Source organism: Melopsittacus undulatus, chromosome 6, assembly GCF_012275295.1.
Source record: "Melopsittacus undulatus isolate bMelUnd1 chromosome 6, bMelUnd1.mat.Z, whole genome shotgun sequence".
Lineage (NCBI taxonomy): Eukaryota > Metazoa > Chordata > Aves > Psittaciformes > Psittaculidae > Melopsittacus > Melopsittacus undulatus.
This window is the reverse complement of record NC_047532.1, coordinates 15289604-15313526: the sequence shown is the minus strand read 5'-3', so window position 1 is coordinate 15313526 and position 23923 is coordinate 15289604. Positions and strand designations below refer to the sequence as shown.

The window sequence follows — 23923 nt, the reverse complement described above, 5'->3', positions numbered from 1 at the left end:
CAATTACTAACCTTCATATTGGATTATTTGGCCATACTGCTAATGGCTGTATCCTCTGTATTCTGTCTCTATGTTGTATATAGAATATATAGATAACTTTGTCTTGTTGCTATATATGTTAATATTGTTTATATCTCTGATGTTTTGATGGCAACTGAAGCTACAGATTATGAGTCAGTGGGGTCACTGTAGTTTCAGTTGTTTAAGGTAATACACTGAAGGTCCAGAAGCATTCTGGTATGTTCTGCTAGGATCACCTAAGGTTTTCTATCAAGAATTGTGTTGCATGATTTTGCTTCTGTTTTCTGTGCTTTCTTCCCCTCCTTTTAATGTCAGGAGGAAGCTTGATTAATGTTTTTAAGACACTGATAGCATAATGAAATTGTGTAGGACTTTGCAGTTGGAACTGGTATGGCCAGTTAATAATTTTTCTTCACATTGTTTCATTGGATTCCTGTTACTGGTTTGGTTCCATCAGAGTAACAAAGGTGGAAAGCTTTCTGCAGGAGGCTTGAGGCATTGACTGATAGTTGAGATAGTGATGCTGAACCCTGGTTTAGGGTATGGATTTGTATATAAAATAATGCAGTAATGTGTCTTTGCTAGTGTCTTCTTGCCTTTTGGATTGGCTCAAGCTGAACTGATGTTTGCAGTAGTTATCAAAAAAGCACTAAAGCCTAATGTAGATGAAGCTGGAATTGTTTTTTCTTTCTGCTGTTTTCTATATGTAAAAATACTTCTGTGTTGTAGATCTAATTTTGATCACTATTTTAAGGCTATTCTTCATTAGTGACAGAGGAATTAAGCATGACCAGAGATGCTGGAAATGTTTTAATCCTTTGCATTATGACTACACTTACTTGTAATGTTTCATTGTTAGTCTTACTTACTGGCTTCTTGTAATTCAGTTTTGCTAAAGAACAGTCATGGGCCTGCATAAAAAGACAAAATGTTTAGTGTATGTGGTGAAGTGGTAGCTAGGAGGAACCTGTTATTCCCTCTTCCCAGCATACAAAGAAGCCAGAGGTCATTTCCTATCAGGTGATAGTTTGAAATTAGGCCATACTTATGTCAGAGATTCATGTGTCTCTATCAATTAGAGAAGTGCTGTAGCTGCCCTAGTAATACTTACCAGCCTTACTTCTGGATTCTTGCAATGTCTGAACTGACTGTAATAGGAAAGGTTTTATTTACTTCTATGATATACTGAAGCCTATTTTTATAAATAGTACAGCTCAGTCTTTATACACGTGCTCTGTGTATAGTGTTTGTATTTCACTCTAAGTTTAACATTTTATTTGGGGGAGTAGTATGGGTGAAATACATTAAAAAAAAGTCAGTGAAGGAACATACGCTGGTACATTTTTCTAAGGGGTATGATGAACTTAAAAGGAGTTGGTAGTGTTCCGTGTGAGAAGCAGATCAAAGAGCTTTCTGAATCGCATAATAGCTTCCTTATCTGTGAATGACACTGACTATTAGAGGAGCTTTTCTGTTTCCAGATTCAGTTTTGTAGTGTCAAAACTCTGCTTTGAACTCAGCGTACATGTTGACTTACCTGCTTGCACTCTGAGTGCGATCTAGAAGATTGATTTAGGATGACTAAAATCAAGGTTGAACCATGTGAAGCTGTGAATTTGTAGTTATATACTTATATAAATTCAAGAAGAATTGGTAAATCATGTGAATATGCATAATATTTATTGCTTTATTGGGTTGCCAGTCACATTATTGGAAGTTTGGGAAATACTACACGATAGAAAAATTGCAGATATTTTCAAATCTGACTTTTTGTTAGTTATTATTTACTGTACTTTTCTTACATTTCTTTTACCCTTGACAGTGAAACTGTTCTCTCGTCTGTTTCCTTTTCTTTTTCAACTTCATTTTCTTTCCTCACATTTTTCTAATAGTTGAATTTTTAAGAGGAAGGTTTAAGAATGGTGTTATTAGTAGTAAAATATGGGGCCCGGTTTCTGGTCATCTAGATGCCTCTGATCAGTGTTGGACTCAGACCTCATTCTGATCTTGGGTGTGCGACACATCCAGTATCTCTGAGATTATCTCTGTGGTGTGACCATCCCTGCCCCAGTCATGTGCTGATGATGACTGTCAGAACTGAATTTGTATTCCCTCTTCAAGTTAGTTCTGCAGCTTTGAGCTTTGGATGTCAATTTAAACATAATCAAATGAATTTTGTTTCTGTTTAGATTGGGAAGTGCAGTGAGTGAAGAAGTAGCTCGTGATTTTTCTGCAGGTGGTGTAGAGAAGGAAAGGCAAGTGGGCCTCAGTGATCTATCATAGAAGGGGAGTGGATATCTGGTACTGGTGATTTCTTAAGTAAGGATTATATGGAAGAGATACGTGTTTATCTTGGATCTTCCACTAAGTATTGAATAGGGGTAATGCTTCCCTAGCTTTTTAAGTCATCACAGATCCAAGGAACATGTTGCCTGATGTCATGCAAGACTGAGGACTGAAAACTGGGCTTGATTAAGCCAATGCTCAAAAGACCTTAGTGGTTCCTGGACTGAGTCAGTGCAGTGTGTTGGTGCAGTGATAAAGGAGGTCTCATCACTCTTGCTGAAACAGTGGAAATCTAAATCCAGATTAGTTTCTGATAGCTAGAACTTATTTTCCACCCATCATTTTTTAGAATTTATGAAAGATTTTTGTAAGTAGCAGGGAAATTCTTACAGGATCTGGAGATGGAGAGAACTATGTTTTGTTTTGAATTAGAAGATGTGTTGAATGAGCTTTATAGTGTAAACTGAATCTGACATTATACATAGCCATGTCCTTTGAGATACTTCATTGGTAAGAGTCTACCATCAGTGGAATGAAAGAAGCTTGTTTTTCTGTGGATTTAAATCGGTTTTGCCCCTTAGTATCTGTTCCTTCCCTTCCTCCTCTGCAGTGACCCCAGCTTTCTCACATAACACCATAATTCCGTTTTCTCCAGAGCTGTGTGGGTATTGATTGCCCAGCAGGTTGATGCCAAAAATACATATAGCAGTTTGCTTTTCCCTTGGAGGACAGTCATTTGAATTTGTTTTTACATTGCAGATACTAATTTTCATGAATATATGTATTTTTTTAAAAGATGACCATAAGGAATAGGAAATGACCAATATGATCCCATATTCTTAATTTGTGTAGTAGATCAGATAAAAGATACAACACTTGAAAAGTGATAGTAGCTGAACACTTACCAGTATGCAAGTCCTTTTCTTACTTGTATTGCTGACACTGTGAATAGCAAGTTTTCTGTGTAGGGTGGAGGACATACAGAAGATATATGGTTAAAATATACTCAGCAAACCAGTCATGTCAGTGTAATTTTTTATTCCTTATCATCTGTGCTGTAATGCAGATAAATGAACACTAAATATGAATTGAGATCACATAAGAGGAAAGTTCCTTCTTTGCCTATTATTTTTTTTTCATTTTTCTAGGAGTCTCTTTGAACTTGCATGTTCTTCTGCAATGCTGTAGAAATACATGCTGTAGCTTGCTTCTGAGGCTTATGTTTTGTGCAGAAAGGCACAGGTATGTGATTTACAATCTCTTGGGGTCTATACTGCAGTATATAGGTACTGTGCCTGTTTGCTGGCCAGTTTGATAGCTTAGCAGAGCATATTGGCTGTTCTCATGCTACAAAGTTACATTGTGGATGCTATTTTAGTTCATTCAAAATTAGTATTTTAAGGATCTCTTATTTGGTGAACTTGAAAATATGTTCAAAGCCCTTTTCTTAAGCTATATTCTTAACAGATTGCTTTAAATATATGTATCGAAGCAGCCTCTTAACTGAAACATCTACTTGCATTGATGTAGGAATTTCATATTGTGTTTTTGTATAAATGATGAAGGTTGAATAAAACCCCAGTATGCTTCATGTATTTCACATCTCTCTTGATTCTTTTGTAAATGTAAAAGGTCGTTACTTTAAGCATCAGTCTACCTACGTCCTTGTGTGTGTTCAGGTAATTATATTAATGTACTGGCATAATAGCCTCTCCATTGTGTTTACCTTAGTTTTACTTAAGTAATCTGTAAAATGTATTTTAACCTAATGCTGGAATTTGCACATAGATTTTTATTTATTTTTTTGGTATACTTCTCCAGAATGAACATGGGTTTTATTACTACAAGAATTAGTAATGGTTTCTTGAGAGTTATGGACAGTAAATACATCTATTTGTAGTGGGTTTGGGGGTTGTGTCCTCATTCTTTTGCTGTAATGTCCTTTGTCTCTTTTTGATACCTCTTTTTTTCTCTTTTTTCCATTAAGCTTCATTTGTGTACAGAGTGCTTGTAGATGCAATTTTACCTTCTACTTTGAGGAAATATGTAATAATGGCTCTTATGCAGTTAATAATACCTCTTAACTAGAGGTTTCTGATACATAAATGCTTGAGGAAAGCAGGTAGCTGTGCTCATCCTGGATGTTGACTGCCCAGTGTATGTGTCAAAAATTGTATTTCATAGGCTAAAAGTCTGGAAGTTGAAATGAATTTGTGAAGGAGCCATGATGATGGTGTATAAAGACAAGGACAGGTAGAAGGCAGGTTGACAGTGAACACAGTTACAATGATTTCTTATGATTTTACTGCTTGTTTCATCATGTGTTTTGTTTTTTCCAATAGCTTTTTTGTCTAAAGGCTTTCATTTATGTTTGCAAAGTGGTTGCATCACCATTGTTGTTGGGTTTGTTCCCCCTGTTTCTAGAAATAAGGAATAATATTGTGTGGTTAATAAGGTTGTTTACAACTGGTTTATACCAGTGGTTCTGAACAGCAGTGTTGAAATGTACTTTTGTCAGAGAAGGGAAGAAACATGGGTAGGGAGAAAGATAATGAGCACAGAAAGAAGTGAATGGGCAAGGAATGTATTTGAGAGGGAATAAGAAGACTAACAGGCAAAGAAAACAGAACACAAGAATATAGTACAATCTAAGAAAGAGAAATGAAGTAGGGATTCATGGCCGAGTCAACCACCTGTTCAGTGGAATTGGCAGAGGTTTCTGAGTTTTGGACTGAGAAATGTTACATCTGAGTTTAAGAGGATTTTATGTTCTTGGGGCTCAATAAGATTTCTGAAAACTATACTTTGACTCATTAATAATTAATGCTTTCAATTTATTATTATTATTATTATTATTATTATTATTATTATTATTATTATATTTTTAGCTGTTAAGCCTTTCTTTCCCATGACTGCCAAAATGATACCGAATTATGGCCACTTAGTTTTGTCACTGAAACTTTTGTGAATCTCACATAAATTTTAAGTAAATGCCCTGATGGGTATATTGCACCACTGCAGCAGTGAAAAAAAACAACTTTATAGTGAATCTGATTGCAAGTTACTCACCATTTATGCTTTTTAGTGCTCAGTCCCATCAGCACTGTTAAAAGCATGTTAATGGACCTCAGGTTAAATGAGAACCATACACAGAAGTAGCAGTTTCAGTATATGCTGTTACCATGGATTTACTGAGTTGTATTGAGTTACTAGTTACAGATGACTTGAGACATAACGGACTGTGAGAATCAGCAATGTAGTTAGATCATGATCACAAACATGGGAGTGGGAATAAACTTTGCTACATTTGACAACAGTGTCTCATAATAATGTGTTTGTATTGAGTGTGTGTATACAGATGTTTAACCTTGATGTGATATGAATAGAAAGGTCAACACAAAATGGGAATTAAAAATTCATAGAATCCCAGACTAGTTTGAGTTGGAAGGGACCTTAAAGCTCAATCAGTTCCAACTCCTGGCCACAGGCAGGGACACCTTCCACTGGACCAAGTTGCTCCAAGCCCCATCCAACCTGGCCTGGAACACTGCCAGGGATGGGGCAGCCACAGCTTCTCTGGGCACCCTGTGCCAGCAACTCACCAGTCTCTCAGGGAAAAATTTCTTCCTAATATCTAATCTAAATTTACCCTCTTTCAATTTAAACCATCCTCCCTTGTTCTATCACAATCTGCTCTTGTAAAATGCCTCTTACAGATTTCTAGTGTGTTGATAAAGGTGGCTTTAGCAGCTGATTGACTGCTCTTTAGTAGAAGGTGACTGTGCAGATTGTCCTTTCTCTAAAGAGCAGCTGAGTGCATAAATTGTGTCACTTCTAGCAGCTTCTCTCCCCAGTGGGTTCAACTCAGAATTGATGGGTTAGTCAATGGTAGCAAGGCACTTTTCCTCTTTGTGTGTTGTCCTTTTCCTCTGTCCCATTCTGGTTGCATGGCATTAATGGCTTTTATTAGCAGACACAGATTTTGCTCACGGTGCCTGCAAGTATTGGCCCCTTGTGGGTTTTTTAAAAAGAACAGTTCTCTCGCAGTTGTAGGCATTTAATTAGAGATTCTTGGGGACCTCAGTCAGTGTTTCCCTCATTGCCCAAACCTAGGAAACATCTGAAACAATGATCAGTGCATTTGGGATTCATTCTTGTTACTGCTCTACATCAGAAAGAATTCAAACTCATAAACTATTATATTACAGAATTAATCCACTCAGATACATACACTGGAACATTAATTTTATTCTTCAAATCTGTTAAACATTAATTTCTAATAGTCAAAACCTTATTTCTCAAATACAAAACCATAAAAAGTCATCTTACAAATCTAGTTATTTTATATGGCTTAGTTTGTGTTTCAATAAAGTTAAATATCAGCTTCAGTTCCGTATGTTAAATGTATTGATTTGTTTTTTAAAAGCACATTGTTACAATAATGACATTACATGGAATCCATGCACAAATTAACAAACTTTATTTTGTATTACATTTATGTTTAATACACTGTGAGTTAATTTCTTTGGTAGTCTACAATATTTATAGTTGGGGGTTGGATGAAACAAAGTGTTAGAAAGCATTAGATTTAGAAACCACTAGATTTTCGGTTGAGCTCTACGAACATATGAATTAGCTCAGGAAAGCTTTTTCTCTTTTTTTTTTTTTGTCCAACTGAATTCCTTTTGAAAACCCTGTAGAGAAGGCAGCACTGCAGTGTAAACCTATCTACTTGTGTTTCCAAAGAGCTGGAGATGGACACTTTTCAAGGCAGGCAAAAGTAGCTACGTGAGAGGGATGTGTGGTTCCTTGTCTGCAAGTGCAGAGAGCCATGTCTTTGCGCTGTTGTGGCAAGGCTGGTTTTTGTGTCAAGAAAATAAAGTCTTTCTCCTTGAAGTAGTAAAGAGGGTAGGAAATGGAATTTATTTTCTCCTGCAAACTGTTATAAAGCAGGTGTCCTTCTCAGTTGGGCTGCTTCCTCTTATTTACTGGAGGATACAGGTTGATAATGTTGCTATAATTTTTCTTGTCTCTCTGCTGCTTTTGACTGTGATACTTTCTGTAACTCTTCTTTGAAGTTGCTGCTCTTTTGACTGCCTTACTACTGCTCTGGCATGTGTGAATGTCTCCTTATGGAAACTTGGCTGGAGACAAAAGTGAAAATAATAGCTTTAAAATGGCATGGAGAAAAGTCAAGGGAAAAGATGCAAATATTAGTGAAATAATTAGAAAGACTGTATTCTGCTTTAGGTGTTGTCCATCTGTTTGTTCAGCTGGTTAGAAAAAAGGACAAACCAATGCAACACTAAAATAGTTTATCTTTTCTCAGCATTCTTGGGTCCTGAGCTGGTACAAAGTGTTGTATTACACAGAAGTAGCCTGCCATGCCCCAGTCTGCTCTTTGGTTAATTTACATTGAGCAGTAGGAACATCAGCAAATTATGGCATATAAAGCCAAAAGATACATGATTGTCCTGAGCTTCTGATGCAGGGAAAGGATTAGCAGTGACTGTATCATGTTTGTTACATTTAATCTCCTGCTGCTGTTTTTAGTATTTCTTATTAAATGGATTTATGGTGAGTTTTAATGGGATTTTCTAATCCTGAACTGTTTCTTAGACAAGGTATATTGAAAAATCCTGTTGTTACTTGCTGAGTCTTCTTTAATAAATTAGAATTTTAAACCCAATTATTTTTCTTTTCCTGCTTGCATTGCATGGCTGCCACTTTAATTTATTCATAGAACAATTCATGTTGAAATGTTTAATTTTGAGCCTAATCCATACCAGTTGTAGGTGCTGCTGTGACAGTGTATCCTGAGACAGGTCTGGAGGACTGCCTTTGCTGGAGGAGTGTTCCTGGGTAGTATTTGCTCTTTCTACTTAGATTAATTCTTATAAAATAATACAGAAACATAGAATCATAGAATTAACAGGGTTGGAAAAGACCTTTAAGATCATCAGGTGCAACCTTTATCGCAGGACTGCCAAGTCCAGCACCAAGCTGTGTCACTGAGGGCGTCATCTGTACAGTTTTTCAATGCTTCCATATGAAGTTTGACTGAAAGTTTCTGCTTCATTTGAGAGAGGCCGAGAAGGAACCATTAGGAAGTGACATAACTGTTGGTCACATGGTAAAGTACCGTTATTCCAAACATTTAATCACTTGAGTGAAAGAAAACCACCTTTTCCACTTGTTAAGATTTAGCTTCCAGGTTCACTTACCAGATAAAATAATTCACACTGTAGAACTGTGTGTCCTGAAACTTTCTTCTCCCCCTCTTCTCTAAGTACACTGATTTCCTAATGCTATAGTATTTCTTGTTGTAGTCTTTATTCTTGCAAAGTTAGGACCTGGATATATCCCTGGTCTGTAGTCTCTCTGAATTTCCCATCTGAGAGTTCCAGAGTGCAGACAAGCAAGGATGTTACCAGTATTGAAATCTGGGTTTGCGTTTTAAGATAATGCCTAGTTCAACTAATCCAGCAATAATGAAGTGCCTTAAAATGGCTGCAAATGTATTCCTGCCTACTCAAAGACATCTCACTGGTAGCACATTATAGAGGATCTGTAGTTTAGTTAAGAGCTGGATTCTTGCCAGTACATGGGAGCATTTTTTAGCATCTCTTCATGCTTTGAGCATTTTCCGCATTTTTTTAACATAGTATCAAAATTGCTTCTTTTTCAGTCTCTTTCCATTTATTATAAGCTATTCCAGTTTGTGCTGGTTCAAATTACTTCCATTTGATATTGTAAACATTTTTTACGTTCTTTTTTTTTCTGGAAGATATTTCTAATTTTGTATTTTTAGAAATCTTTTCTGCTGTTCTTTATCCTGTCTTATTCTGGGCATGTCTCTGCTTGTCATATTTCTCTTCAATTCCTGTTTTGCTTTTACTGTATTTGGCAGTTGCCCTCTTGGAGCTCCTGAGGGAAATCATCCATGTAGGGTATAACCAAAGCAGCACCTGAGTGATACCACTGTAGGGCAGGAGACAGAATTCAGCCAACCATCAGCAGAAGAGATAACAAACTGTGAATTACTCAAAGGAAGCAAACTGGAACAGCAGGCACTGGGCCTCCTTCATTTGCAGTGATCTTAGGTCTCAGTAGGCTCATAATTTTTAGGTGGAAATGTATTTTTAGCAACATGTATGATTTATAAAAAACCTAATCCTCGTTAGGTTATACATTGTTGTGGATATTCCTGACTCTTCTTTGTAGTTACTCATTTTGTCTTTTTTATTTTAATATAGTTCACTTACAATACCTTTTTTTTTTTTGGAAAAATAATTTGGCTCTGTTACCAACTAATTGATTTTTTTCAGGAAATCCAAACCTTATAATTTTCTTCTTTGAAATTGCTTTTTGTTTAAATATATTACATTCATATCTGTAAGCATGCTTTGATTTCAGCATAGATCTTTGTAAGGGGAAATGGCTGCTGAGTGCGAATGTTGAATTGTAAACAAAATGCTCAAGGACCTCCAGGTAATATCTCTTCAAAGCATTCTTTGGAGGCTGGTAGGGATTGATTGGATCTATGTTCTCCTGTCTTGCATGGTTATGGATGAAAAAGTTACTACCTTGGAATAATGGAACAAGGAAAGTGGATCAGAATAAACCCGATGAATAATAAAGCTGTACTCTTGCCCTGGAAGGCTTGCTGTCTTAGGGCACTAATTACAGCACAGCACATTTCAGATGTGGATTGCTAGGACTGATCCATTTCTTACTGGTAAAGACTGGACTTTGTAGTTAATGTATGACCGACTGGTTCCTGTGTAATGTGTTTGATGTTCATGCTGCAGTTGTATAAATCACAGATAGAATTGTCGTTAATTGATCCATCTTTTCAAGGGGATCATGAAAACAGAACCATTCACCTCCTCCTCCAGGCCAGAAGGGGACCTAGTGGTGGTACAGACAACCTTGCCCTGCTGCCACATGTACTTCACAGCCCTTTAGAAAAGCTTATCATTCTGAAGCCTTTCAGAGGAACTAAATTTCCCTCACCTCCATTTTTATATGCATATGAAGCCTATCCGAAGAACTGCTTAATAGTAGAAATTATTATATTTATCCAAACCCCATCTTAGTTTATCGGGGTAGAAACATACCTGGCATCAAAAATTTTACTTGCACACAGGAGCAGTTCTGTTGGCATACAAAGCTGTGGGATTTTATTCTGAGCTTGGAAACAGTACTACTAGGAGCGCTACTGTGCAGTTCATTAGTTTCCTGGAATTATTACTGTAGCTTATTTCTGAAAAGAATAATAAACAGCCCTGGGAAAATTGTGGTATAGCACTGAATATTGCCTTCATGCATGGGGAACTGTTATTTTTTATTTAGCTCTCTTCATTTTGCTGGAGTTTTATTTTCTAACATATGCTGCTGCTTCATCAGAGCACCAATAAGTATTTCAACTACCTACACCAGGTCAGATACCAGCACCAGAACACCTTAAAACATGAATTGAACTTACCTTACTCTTTATTCTTCTCCTACTGTTTGTCATATACTAGTCTCATTTCTTTCCTGTGATGGATTTTTGAGCTGTGTTGGCTGTTAGGATGCAGCCTGTGAAAATAAGCACCTGACCTATAGAAATGCTGTTGTTAGAATAACATGACAGTTTCCTCTGTCTTATTTTTGGCCTTGGCTGTCCCTGCTATTGAAGGTTGATGCCATTGTGGTTTTGGAGAGAAGAAGCTTTTAGGAAATGAAGGGAGCCTAAAATTGTAGTGGGAATAATTTGAAGACAAAACCAGTTGTTTAGCTGTTAGAAAAGCAGTGGGAAGCTGATGAATACAGTTTACAGAATGCACAGGGCTGTGAATTTTTGATGAGTATCAAAGCTAGTAGCTCTTTATTTTTGGAAGGCCTATTGTAGTGTAATATAATTAACTTCAGAGGGGAGTTTTATAAATGAAGCCTTACAGTCAAGGTCATCAGGAGTACAAGGAGTGTTGGAGTTGCTGTGTCACTCTGTGGGTTTACAGTTAAATGAAGAATAATAGTAGGTAGGTAGCAATGTGGTTTTTATAAGCAGCTTTTTTCACCAGCATATCGGAGTGCAGTAGTGGCATAGTGCACAGATCCCTGAATTTAAAGCTGCAAATGTAATCCAAGTCATTTGAAGGTTTGCAGCATTTGCCAAATGTGCCTGTGCTAGCTGCAGTCATGTGCTGAAAAAACATGGGTTGTGGCAGAATTACCAATCATAAAATACATGTTTGTGTTTTGTTTCCAGGATCAAGTAGAACACACTGATTCAGCAGAACTGGCTGGTTGTGCTGCAGTCATCATGAGTAGGCACAGGGTCATTCGTTTCTTAACACATGTATAAGAGGAAAAGGTAAGAGGCAAGTTCTGCTTTAGAATGTAATGATTCAGGGGTATGTACTTGCAATGCATGTGTTTGTGTATGCTTATGGATATATATTTATATACATACACCTCTCTATATGGATATATCGTATATAGAAGATGACGAAGTATTTTTAGCATTTTGTTGTTTTGGCTTGTATTGAGAGTGATTGCCTTGTTTTACAGCAAAAATGTGGCTTATTTTGTTTGGGGGGAGGGGGAGAAGTGGGCAAAGTCTTTCTTTCTCAGTGTGTGCTGTAGGCAGATCTCATCAGTTAAAAATACTATTCAGCTATTGCTGAACTCTCTGAACAAGCTGTTCATTACAGCAGAGGTGCTTGAGTTCTTCCTCCCAGGAGCAGATGATTAAAGGGAACTGCAACAAATGTGACTCCACTGTTGTTTCTTAGGGTTAAAGGAAGTCCTCAGGAGCACTAGATCTAATAAATTAAATTGTCCAGTGGATACATAATTCCCCCTTGTCATGCTATGGGAAAATAAGATTTTCTGGACGTCTTGAGTTTTTTCAGGATGAGTGAGCAGTGTTTGTTTTTTTCATGCCCCTTGTGACTTTCATCTTAGGAATCCTTCAGATATATTTTTGGTGAAGATATAATAAACTACTTGAATATTTTGTTTAATAAGAGTTTACTGAAATGTGTATATTCACAGTTTCATGTTGACATGATAGCATAATAGTCCTTATTCAGGTTCTTTACAATTATTAGCCTTGTAGCAAAGGCCTAAAAATCAGAGAATATGTATGTTGGTATTACTTTCTTTTGTTGCATTTTTTCATTATAGCATTTTAATGTGATTTTGTGCTGGTCATCTACTATTAGAGTCAAGAAAATTTGGAAGACTTAAGGCTGCCAGTTCCAGTGCTGAAAAAATCTTGAGGGTAATTTAAGCTTTGCAGTGTAAAAGATCATAAGTTAAATAATCCTGTATGGTAGAGACCAAGGCAGATTACATGTCTTGCTGCTTTGCAGGTGGAATACAAGGCCTAGCTCTCTGTACAGTTTGTTTCCCAATAAGAGGCTGTTTTGAGAGTCAGTCTCCAAGGTTAAGCCTGTTCAGAATACCATCTAATTTTGAGGAAGGTTTTTCTGTCCTTTACTTCTGCCTCCTTCCCTTCTCACTAATCAGTTAAAGCTTGTCTGGTATCTGTTGGGGTGTAAGCCCAGCCGGTAACTCAGAACCACACAGCCGCTCACTCACTCCCCTCCTCTTCTTCCCCCCTGCTCCCAGAGGGATGGGGAGGAGAATTGAAAGAATGTAAATCTCATGGGTTGAGATAAGAACAGTCCTGTAACTAAGGTATAATACAAATGACTACTGCTACCACCAATAATAATAATGATAAGGGAAATAACAAGGGGAGAGAATATAGTACTAAAAAGGGAAAGGAAAGAAAAACCAATAAACACAAGTGATGCACAATACAAATGCCCCAGCTGTCCCTCTTAAATGATACAATGGGATGGATAGTAACTCCTGATACATGTGACACAGATGTTTGGACACATGCACATTTATGTTTAGACATTAGAAGAGAGTAGAGCTTGTAAGCTTGATAAAACATAAGTTGTTCAGAGTTGTTATCATCATCTTCAATGATGATGAGTCCATGCTGTTGGAATGAAGAAACTGACAAGTAAAACACAGAGTTTCTGGTTGATAGGCTGTGTGTTTTCATTAGCTTTTTGCCATGGGGAGCAAGTAATCCTGGGTTGTGGCCTTACTGTACCACTGGATAGCAGCCATTGAATTATTTTTTTTTGACACAATTAAAAACAATAAAATTGCTATTTAATGGGGTATTTGGGGGGTTTCTTTTTTGTGTGTGTGGGTTGTTTGGTTTTTTCCTATAATTAGTCTTTTCTGCCAAATCTGCTCAGAGGACTGTATTTTTGAAAAGCCATCTTATGCTTTTAACTCATTAGTGGTTTGTGTCTTGTTTTTCTTGCACTGGCACAATATCTTCTAATTTATAATGTTCATCCCAGTATATTCTAATTTAGGAAGTGTCTCCTTTTTGGCAGTATACAGCTAAAATTGCCATTGAAATTTCATAGAATCCCAGACTGGCTGGGTTGGAAGGGACCTTAAAACTCGTCCAGTTCCAACCCACTGCCATGGGCAGGGACACCTTCCACTAGAGCAGGTCGCTCTAAGCCCTGACCAACTTGACCTTGAACACTGCCAGGGATGGGGCAGCCACAGCTTCTCTGGGCACCCGGTGCCAGTGCCTCAACACTCGCACTTCCTTCTAATGTCTACTCGAAATCTTGCCTCTTTCTTCCTGATTTGCTCATGATTTCATTCTCCCTTTTCCAGAGTGTAAGTTGCATATTTGCTTGTCAGCTTCTCTCCATGCCACAGCTGGGAATAGTTAGGCAATGCTGAAGAGTTTCACAACTATCAAGAATCCTTTAAAAAACATAATTTCAACCTTTATACTCGGAGGAATTTTGGGACTAGGATAATTCCAAAACTGTTCCAAACTTTTTAGTGGTACCTGTGAGTTACAGTCAAAATTTCCCAAGATGTGTAAAGGAATATGTTTGGGAGTTTTGTTTGCTTGTTTGTTTTAATTTATGTTGGATATTTTATAGAAATATGAAAAAGCAATAGTGAACCACAGGGAAAACAGCTCCTGGATTACTACAGTATGTTGTGTTAGAGCACTTTGTGTTTTCTGGTTTGAGCTGAGGTTGCTGGCTATGCAGAATTAAGTATTAGATCTTCAACTGGCAAAAGTATGAGTTGCTGACAATGTATTGGTCATGAGGTATTCCAGGTATCTGTTAGGAACACGACTACTTGTCCTCCTTTTCTTTCAGGAAGAGGTCATAAGGACTTCTATGGCATTGATGATGTGTTTTGCCCTTGGACAGAAACTTCTGGAAAAGCTGCGTGTGGGTTGTTGTGTTCTAGTGTCTAATAATAATAATAATAATAGTAATTTTAGATATTAGACCTGAAGATTTGCAGCTGACCTTTTCTGAGAAATGCCTGCTTGCACAGACAATGAGATCTCATTTAGAGAGGCTGTCATCTTAGTGGCTCTGAGTTTAAAATGAAAAGATTCTTCATGTATCCTGGTACATCAGTAAGTGAAATAACAGTCATGGTATGAAAGGTCTTTTCTTTCTTCAGTTTGGACTATGAGCATACATCAATGTGGGTTTTGGCTCATTGCCTGTTTTGTGCACCAGTATTTGAGTTTCAAAATTCATATGATTAGATATATTTTGTTTACACATAGTTCTATCTGCTTCAAATTTTTAAAAACATAGAAAAAATCCTGTTATATTGGACCACATTTAAACTCACAAATACAGATATTAGATAATACTGATGTTAATAAAATAACAATGTAATGTAGTATTAAGCACATTGGGATAGTAAGGGAGTGGGAACAAAAGTCTAAATCTTCTTTATATGGCTTTCTCATTGTTAATTGAATGGTCTCCTAAGTCTGAATATTTATATTTTCCTAATGTTTTAAAATCACACTTAATATAAAACTTTAAAGCTAAACCTGACTAAGGTCAATAAAAATGATTATTCTGACCTTCTAACACTGCTTTCTTTGGTTAGGCATATCTTGTTCCTGATTTGCATGACAATGAAAACCCAGCTAATGTAGGGCTAAATTTAGGAAATGTTCAGTTTGTTCTGAAGTCATTTTAATCAGGCTTTCAATCAGGTTTTGAAGTTGTCTGAATGGCCAGGTCCTAATTTTGATAAACATTTGAAAGTTATACAGAATCAATATGCAGTTGTTCCAAGAGTTACTTAAACCTCTGTTTTCAGCAACTATATAATCAGCAGAGCGTTCCTTCCCCATCAGCTTGCTTGTCAGTAATCATTATCTTCTCTGAAATAAGCAAACAAAACCAAATCAATGCTTGTAGCCTATTTTTTTGGGGCCACTCATGCTGCAGGGTTTGTGTCCTAGAGAATTCCTTGACTGGATGTTCTTTTTCGCTATGAAAGTGCATGGAAATCTGACAGCGATGGTTTCAACCAGCATCACAGTTTAACTCTGAAACACAAAAATTCTCTATGACACTTCTCAGTCTTGCTGTGCTTCACTGACAAATACTCTTTGCATCATTGGTCTTAGTAGCAGGACTTTGCTTAAAAATGATTATTCAGATCTTCATCAATTATGGCTGGACTGGAATGTTATTATCATCATTTAAATTAAGTACATTATAAATGGATGTAAAATTATATGGTGTTTTGTACAGAACGGTCTTAGTACAGTGGGTTAATTTTGGTTGTTTAGAACTCTGAGTGAAAAAAAAAGTAACTGGAGCAGATTCTGATTAACTTTGCAAGATTTAACATTTCCTGAGCTTGTTGAAATGAGGTGGAGAGAAAGGTGCAAGAGAACCTCCAAACTCTGTCAGTTTGAAAGTAGTTGGAATGAACTTAGTATTTGTATGTCTAAAGAGAAGCATCTGCCTTATACAATATTTTGGTTTAATTGAAATGTATATATTAATTGTTTCAGTTAAAATGGTATGAAAAATTTTTAATACAATGACTTGGTGGGCAGATTGAATAACACAGGAAGACCTTACAGTGTGTATCTAAAGAATCTAAGAGGTCTATGGTCTTGGCACAGTTAGAGGTCAGAACCTGGCTTTTGATAGAGAACAGAAAGAGTTGAGCTTCTTTATATTTCTTCAATACAACCGTTGATCAAGGTGGCTATTGTTTCCATTGCTTTTTATAATCTGTGCAGCCATGTACAGTAAATTATATGGTCAGTCATATTTTCCTTACAGAAAGAGTTAATCATAGAACCATAGAATGGTTTGGGTTGAAGGGACCTTAAAGCTCAGCTATTTCCAACCCCCTGCCATAGGCAGGGACACCTTCCCCTAGAGCAGCTTGCTCCAATCCCCTGTGTCCAACCTGGCCTTGAACACTGCCAGGGATGGGGCAGCCACAGCTTCCCTGGACATCCTGTGCCAGTGTCTCAACACCCTCGCAAGTCTTCTCCAGGCTGAGCAAGTCCAGCTCTCACAGCCTGTCTTCCCAGGAGAGGTGCTCCAGCCCTTTGATCATCATCGTGGCCACCTCTGGAGTCACTCAAGCAGGTCACAGAATCCCAGAATCCCAAGGGTTGGTAGGGACCTCAAAAGATCATCTAGTCCAACCCCCCTGCAAGAGCAGGGTAACCTAGAGTACATCACACAGGAACTTGTCCAGGCAGGCCTTGAGTATCTCCAACGTAGGAGACTCCACAACCCCCCTGGGCAACTTGTTCCAGTACTCTGTCACTCTTACAGTAAAGAAGTTCTTCCTGATGTTAACATGGAACCTCCTATGCTCCAGTTTACACCCATTGTCCCTTGTCCTATCACTGGGTATCACTGAAAAAAGCCTAGCTCCATCATCCTGACACCCACCCTTTACATATTTGTAAACACTGATGAGGTCACCCCTCAGTCTCTTCCAAGCTAAAGAGACCCAGCTCCCTCAGCTTCTCCTCATAAGGGAGGTGTTCCACTCCCTTCATCATCTTTGTGGCTCTGCACTGGACTCTTTCAAGCAATTCCCTGTCCTTCTTGAACTGGGGGGCCCAGAACTGGATGCAATATTCCAGATGCGGCCTCACCAAGGCAGAGTAGAGGGGGAGGAGAACCTCTCTTGACCTACTAACCACACCCTTTCTAATGCATCCTAGGATGCCATTTGCCTTCTTGGCCACAAGGGCACATTGCTGGCTCATGGTCATCCTCCTATCCACCAGGACCCCCAGGTCCCTTTCCCCTTCACTACTTTCCAGCAGGTCAGCCCCCAACCTGTATTGATACATGGGGTTGTTCTTCCCCAGATGCAGGACTCTATACTTGCCCTTGTTGAATTTCATGGTCCATGTCCCTGTTTTGTTGCAGGTCTGAGAGCTGGATGCAGTGCTGCAGGTGGGGTCTCATGAGAGCAGAGCAGAAGGGCAGGATCAGCTTTCTCAGTGTGTTAGTCATGCTCCTAATGCAACCCAGGACACTTGGTTTCTGGGCCATGAGCACACACTGCTGGGTCATGTTGAGCTTCTCATCAATCAACACCCCTAAGTCCTTCTCCTTGGGGCTGCTCTCAGTCCATCCTCTGCCCGGCCTGCACTTGTGCTTGGGATTGCCCTGATCCAGGTGCAGGAGCTTGAACTAATCTAAAATCCCAGATTAGGCACAAATTTGTGAGTTTGTAAAATGAGAGTCTAGTTTATATCTGAATTTCTTTACAAAATGGTCTTTATTTGGGTGATGCTTATTGCAATTTTTGTGTTGCCATTATACTAATCTCTTTAGAATTGCCTTTTGTATAGATCTTTAAAACATCATTTAATCTGATTATATTAAACAACAATGTATTTATGTTGTAATATGATTATCTTTTAAAAACACTGTGTCAAATTTTTAGGTCAGCCTTAAAAGCTTGAACTCTTCATATTGTGATATTGTAATGCATAATCTTTTTGTACCAATAGCCTATAGCTGTTGCTCACAATAATGTGAAACTGTATTTAATGTTGTAATAATTGAAATAACTGGTTGATGTTTTCCTCAAATGCAGATACAATGGGGGTAATGCTATAGTTTAAATTGAAAATTCCTCTGATGTGTTTCTTGTGTCTGTTGTATCTCTAGTGCTGAAGAGCACATTTTTAATTGAACTGGAGTCTAGCTGTCAGGTCTAACACTGTTTCTTACTGCAAAACAAAGTTCTCACCCTCTCCTCCTTCATCTTCTTACTGCACAACGTTGAAAGCCAGTTCTGAAGAGAATAAGGTTGTTTTGGATGATGTTCAGAGAAAGATCAAATCAAGGTCTCTCTTTTTGGTATATAGGTTATGGCACACATTTCTCAGTGAAAATGTCTCTGCTGGTACTGAATGTTTTTAAGAAAATGAATCAGGGTGTCATGTTGCTACAAGCCTCTGGTAGCAAGAAGAGTATATTCCTACTGTTAGGGCAAAAATGTTATTTATTATGTAAAGTTGTAGAAAGTTATTTAGCGACTTAGGGTTGTGTTTTGTTTTTGTTTTTTTTTCATTTCTCCGTTGTCATCTTTCATTCTAGTCTGAGAGTATTATCTTCTGATGAGACTATTTACTTCTGTGCATTTTGCTAGATTTCCAGTGCCTGCCTTTCAGGTAAACAAAGATTATTAAAGTAGGCATTTTAAGAGCTAGCACAATTCAAATATCACCCATTGAGTTCTTTAACAACTTCTACAAACATGAATCTGTGAAGAAGCTCTGGGAGATGAGGAGTGACACACAGTACTTCTAATACGCATGAGAAGTCAGAAGCAATGGAGAGTTCAAACTACTTGTTCAGAGCCACATGATACCACATTGGTGGTATTATGGAACTGAAAGCTGGATCTTCAAATTGTTAGTTGGTCTTCTGGTTCTCTAGATTCTTATTTTCTGACCACAGTTGGGGCAGTTTTGCTCTTGCCATTATGGTAATCCTTATGGTTAGATGCATCACTGTGGGAGAGTGGAGGTAATAAAATCCAAAGCAAGTTTAATAAGGTTGTTAATCTGAATTAAATGAGTTTAAGCACACAAATAATTTTTATTCCTGGAAAATACTTCTGATTTGTGCATGTAATGTATGTAAAATTTGAATGACAAAGGACTTCTTTTTCCCTTAAATCAAGGCAATATGTAGTGGAACGCTGCTGACTGAAGGCTGAATATCTGATTGTAATTTGTTCTCTGACAGGTTCAGACAAGAATCTGGTGGTCTTTCCCTGACAAATGGAGAACTATTTCCAAGCAGAGGCATATAACCTCGATAAGGTTTTAGATGAATTTGAGCAAAATGAAGGTGAGTCATTTAAACAAGACTGTTGATGCACTTCAGATGTTTTCTACAGACAACACCACTGAAGAGGGAGAGATCTGTGATACCCTTTTTTGTTTTGACTTGCAGATTAATCTCAGAACTGGAAAAAAACATCAGTTAATTTTGCATGGTATATCTTCAGCATTTATTAGTAGTGTTCTCTTCTGGTTCTATTAATCTTGTTTACATCTTTTAATAAGAAACCTGCCATACATTTTTAAAATAAAGGTTTTATGAAGCTTGATCTCAGTGGCAATAATTTTAATAATTTATTTTAAACAGATCTGGCAAAAATGATTTTAAGCTTTTGCAGTTTTGGGAGTCTCATGCATAGAAATGTTTTATTAGGTCACATAAATCATATAATACAAGTTATCATATCTGAAGTATTAGATTTTTTGCTTAGTCTAATTGCTTCTTCTGTGCTGTCAAGGAAGTTGAACATTTTATGGGAGTGGGAATCTTTCTAGGCATTTCTAGCTGTCTAAAGTATATTAATCAATAGATTAAAGTTGCTTGTGCAAATTCAATCTGATATTAATTGTAGCTCTAAACTTCTTGAGTGCAAGAAGCATTATGCAGTCAATCAAGGGTGTTAGTTATCTTGGACCCATATTTCAACATCTCTACATTTATATTTGGGGTATTCTGATGCAACATGACTTGTGGTTTTAATAGGGCAGTAAGTTCTCTTATTTAAACACTTTTCCAGATGCTGCTGTTTCACCTGCACTTTTGGGTGCCAAGTGGAATCAGATTCTAGATCCACCTTCTCGTCATCTGTCATTTAACCCAACCGTGGCCAATGTAAATGAAGCTACAACTCCTAATGAATGTCAGCAGAGATTAAAGTCTTTCTCCTTGTCTCATTCAGTGACTACATCAACAGGAGGAGGGGATCACTGTGCTAATGGAAAGGATTTTAGCATAAGCCCAGAGACCCCAGTCATGTGGATTGATGATCAGGCAGCAGCAGATGATCAGTTGCTTAAAAGAAACAGTAATCTGGATGATCAGTGTAACACTGTGGAAACAGGAGAAAAGAAATGTGGAAATACAGCTTACTTGCCAGAGGAGAAAAATGTACTGGTGGTGGCAGTGATGCATAACTGTGACAGAAGAACACTACAAAGTGGTGATGCGGTGGATTGTAAAACTTACAACAGTCCGTCCCTAATGGACACTATTAGCTTTACACTGGATAATGAAAACCAACAGACTGATCAGTTTAGTGTTACTGTAAATGGATCCACGGAAAAAGATACAGAGACAGAAAAGCAAGTAAATAGGCTGTGCACTGAAGAAGACTCTATAAGTCATTTGCTTAATGCTTCATCTGAAAGCCTGACTGTTGCATCCCCCTCCTCTCATTTAAAGGATGATTTTAATATGAATAAAGATTCTCTGTTCTCAGAAGCTACAACTGCAGGGATTAATGCAGTGACTCTCTTACAGAGACCAGTTGATGATACTGCTAGAATGCAAGAAAATTGTGTATCAGTTGAAAACTTTACTAGTAAATCTATTCCTCAGAGAATGGATCTAGAAACTAAAAACTCTACTTCTGGTTCAAGTAATGGAAGCTTAATTGTGGAACAGGAAACAGCCCAACAGTTACAGTCTAGGCTATCTGGGCTTACAGAAACGTGTCAGCCTAACGTGACTGAAAGTGGCAATTACAAGGAATGTGTTGCAGAACATTTTGCCCCTGAGGATGTTAGTGCCACTGAAAGTGAAGTCATTGAGTGTGGTAAAAACCTTGGCACAACAGAATTGCTCAGCATGGCAGAGTGTTACCCTGAATCTCAGGAGATGACTAATTGGGAACTGACAAAGTTGAATGAGATGAATAATAAGCAAACTCTGGGAGAGAATGAAAAACTCTTGCAGACAAAACAGCCTGATGAGGCATGTAGTAAAGAAGGTGGAGATGGGATGATGGAGGCAGGCATAGACTTAAAAGGGACTGGTATAGATGAGCTTGAAGGGTCCAGTCTCTCTGATGTGATGGCTACATCAGCAGCAAGCTCTCTGTCTAATGGTTGTGATTCCTATGGAATGCAGAACCCAGTTGTTGCTCATGTTCCAAAGACTTTACCTTCCAAGGAGGACTCGGTAACAGAGGAAAAGGAAATAGAGGAGAGCAAGTCTGAATGTTACACTAATGTTTATGAACAGAGAGGAAATGAGACCACAGAAGGGAGCGGTCTTATTTTAAACAGCACTGGTGACCACATTAAGAAAAATTATTTGCATAATCTTTGTAGTCAGGTTTCATCCATGCAAGGGCAAACTTCACCTAAACCAGTGACTAATTTGCAATCCATCAGTGTTCCTTTTGGTGGTGCAAGACCTAAACAACCTACAAATCTTAAACTGCAGATTCCGAAGCCATTGTCGGACCACTTACAAAATGATCTTGTTCCCCCAAATTGTGGAGGTAGTAGTAAAAACAAAAATGTCTTTGGTAAGACACAATTAGGTGATACAACAAATGCATTTCCTAGTGAAATATCTTCAAATGCCTCTGTTACTGATGCTAATGGGGAACATTTGGAAGAGTATGAATCTGGAGTCTCTAGTAGTCCGTGCCTTGCTGTAGCCCCAGATAGTCCTGATAATGATCTCAGAGCTGGTCAGTTTGGAGCTCCAGCCAGAAAGCCTTTTACGACTTTGGGTGAGGTGGCTCCAGTTTGGGTTCCAGATTCTCAAGCACCAAACTGTATGAAATGTGAGGCCAGATTTACATTCACCAAAAGAAGGCATCATTGCAGAGCTTGTGGGAAGGTAAGTGTATATTTTGTAAGCTCAAAGCACCCTTTTTTTCTGATAACTGCACAAAATCAAATTGGAGGACTTTGATCCACTGGCTGTAGTTAACTGTGATATCTCTTCCTAAAAAGCTGTGTTTGGTTTGTGAAAGAAAAAAAAGGAGTTTGTAATCTCTATTTAGGGTCCTAATAGAGGATAACTGTTCTTTATAAATGAAAGAATTATTAGCCTGTATGTGCAGTGTATTTGTTGATTGCAGCAATCAACATCATTGGATTCATGTTGAACTGCTACAGAATGGCCAAGTGCAGGAAACTTGTTTGCAGAAATTACTGCGTCAATAATCCCATTAAAGATGCTGAAACCTATTGATGTGAGTTGGAAGTGTGCTGTTGAATTGCTGGTGTTCCTGCTGGGTGAGATGGCTGATCAGCCATACATTTGCTCCTGGAAAAGAAAATAGGGTAAATTAACTGTAACCTGATATATGTACACATATGTACACATGGTGAAAAATTTTGTGGTGAAGACAACTAAAGTATTATTTCTGTATCATTTTGTGTTGTGTAAGAAATATTTTATTGTTAACTTTTTTAATGTTTTATATAGATGCCGTCTAGGTCAACACAAATTCTTGGATGATAAGTTTTTGGTAAAGGATTAGCTTGTAAAGTGTTTCCAGGTATCTTGTTACTGAAGTACACATCAGTGGCACATGGAAAGTATGAACTTAAGAAAAAATATGATGACTCAAAAGCAGTAAACCAACAGTCTTGTCAAGTAGATATTAATGAATATTTTTACGATTAAAAGAAATACTGTGCTCCACTAAAAACTGGAGTAAAAGTAACTTTGGTTCACTTAAGCCCTATTTGAAATTTCTGAAGTTGATTGAAAGACCTCCTGACTGCTATAGCTGGTATCTTTTGCTACCAAAAGAGTGCAGGGAAGCAGAATGAACCAAGAAATGACTTAAAATAAGCAAATATATCTGGAAAGCTCAAACTCTTATGCCACCTCTTTCTGGAAGCAGCGTAGCAGAAAACCCAGGCTTGCTCCTCTGTAATGGACATACATGTGTCCCATTTGTCCCTTTGAGTGCTGTGCATTTTGGTTACTAATCTCTTCACCACCAGAGAAGTAGATTTTATTCAAAATCTTTCCCAGGACACTTCTCAGAGCTAAGCAGACATTCATTGTGCACTGGTCCAGGACTTCCAGTTGCTTGCTTCTGCCATCCTCTTGCAGGTTGGTGATAGTCATGATGTGGAGCTAGCAATGCAATAAACATTACATGAGGTACCTGCCTACCTTTTGCGAGCCTCTTGGTTAATATCAAAGGGCTCAATCTTTTCTCATTGCAGTTAAGGTGAATCTGTAAGGCATGTAAATTAAAGGATTATCCATTTTAGCTTTGCTCTATTAACTTATACTGTCAGTTATTTAGGTCATTCTTTTGGGTTTTATGAGTTTAAAAAATATGACTGCAATGTTCATTTACAGTAATGCTTTCTACTTATTTTTGTGTTTTAAACAAGTTTACTGCTTGGATTTAATTACTTCCCTGTAGTGACTGCAGCCCTGAATTGCAC

The 23923-nt window shown here is 37.8% G+C and overlaps 1 protein-coding gene across 5 annotated transcripts in view; it reads left to right on the top strand.

Annotated features, from left to right (window-relative positions):
* The window catches only part of ZFYVE9 (zinc finger FYVE-type containing 9), a 70680-nt gene that overhangs the window by 5582 nt on the left and 41175 nt on the right, over nucleotides 1-23923 (top strand). For 2 of the 5 annotated variants that reach the window (XM_031050785.2, XM_034064152.1), the window contains exons 2-5: nucleotides 3456-3549; nucleotides 11564-11668; nucleotides 19437-19541; nucleotides 20272-22346. In XM_031050785.2, coding sequence (XP_030906645.2) covers nucleotides 19472-19541; nucleotides 20272-22346 — 2145 coding nt within the window. In that variant the 5' untranslated portion in view covers nucleotides 3456-3549; nucleotides 11564-11668; nucleotides 19437-19471. The remainder of the gene's footprint in view (nucleotides 1-3455; nucleotides 3550-11563; nucleotides 11669-19436; nucleotides 19542-20271; nucleotides 22347-23923) is intronic. The other 3 variants (XM_005151126.3, XM_034064151.1, XM_034064153.1) reach the window with 2 other exon arrangements.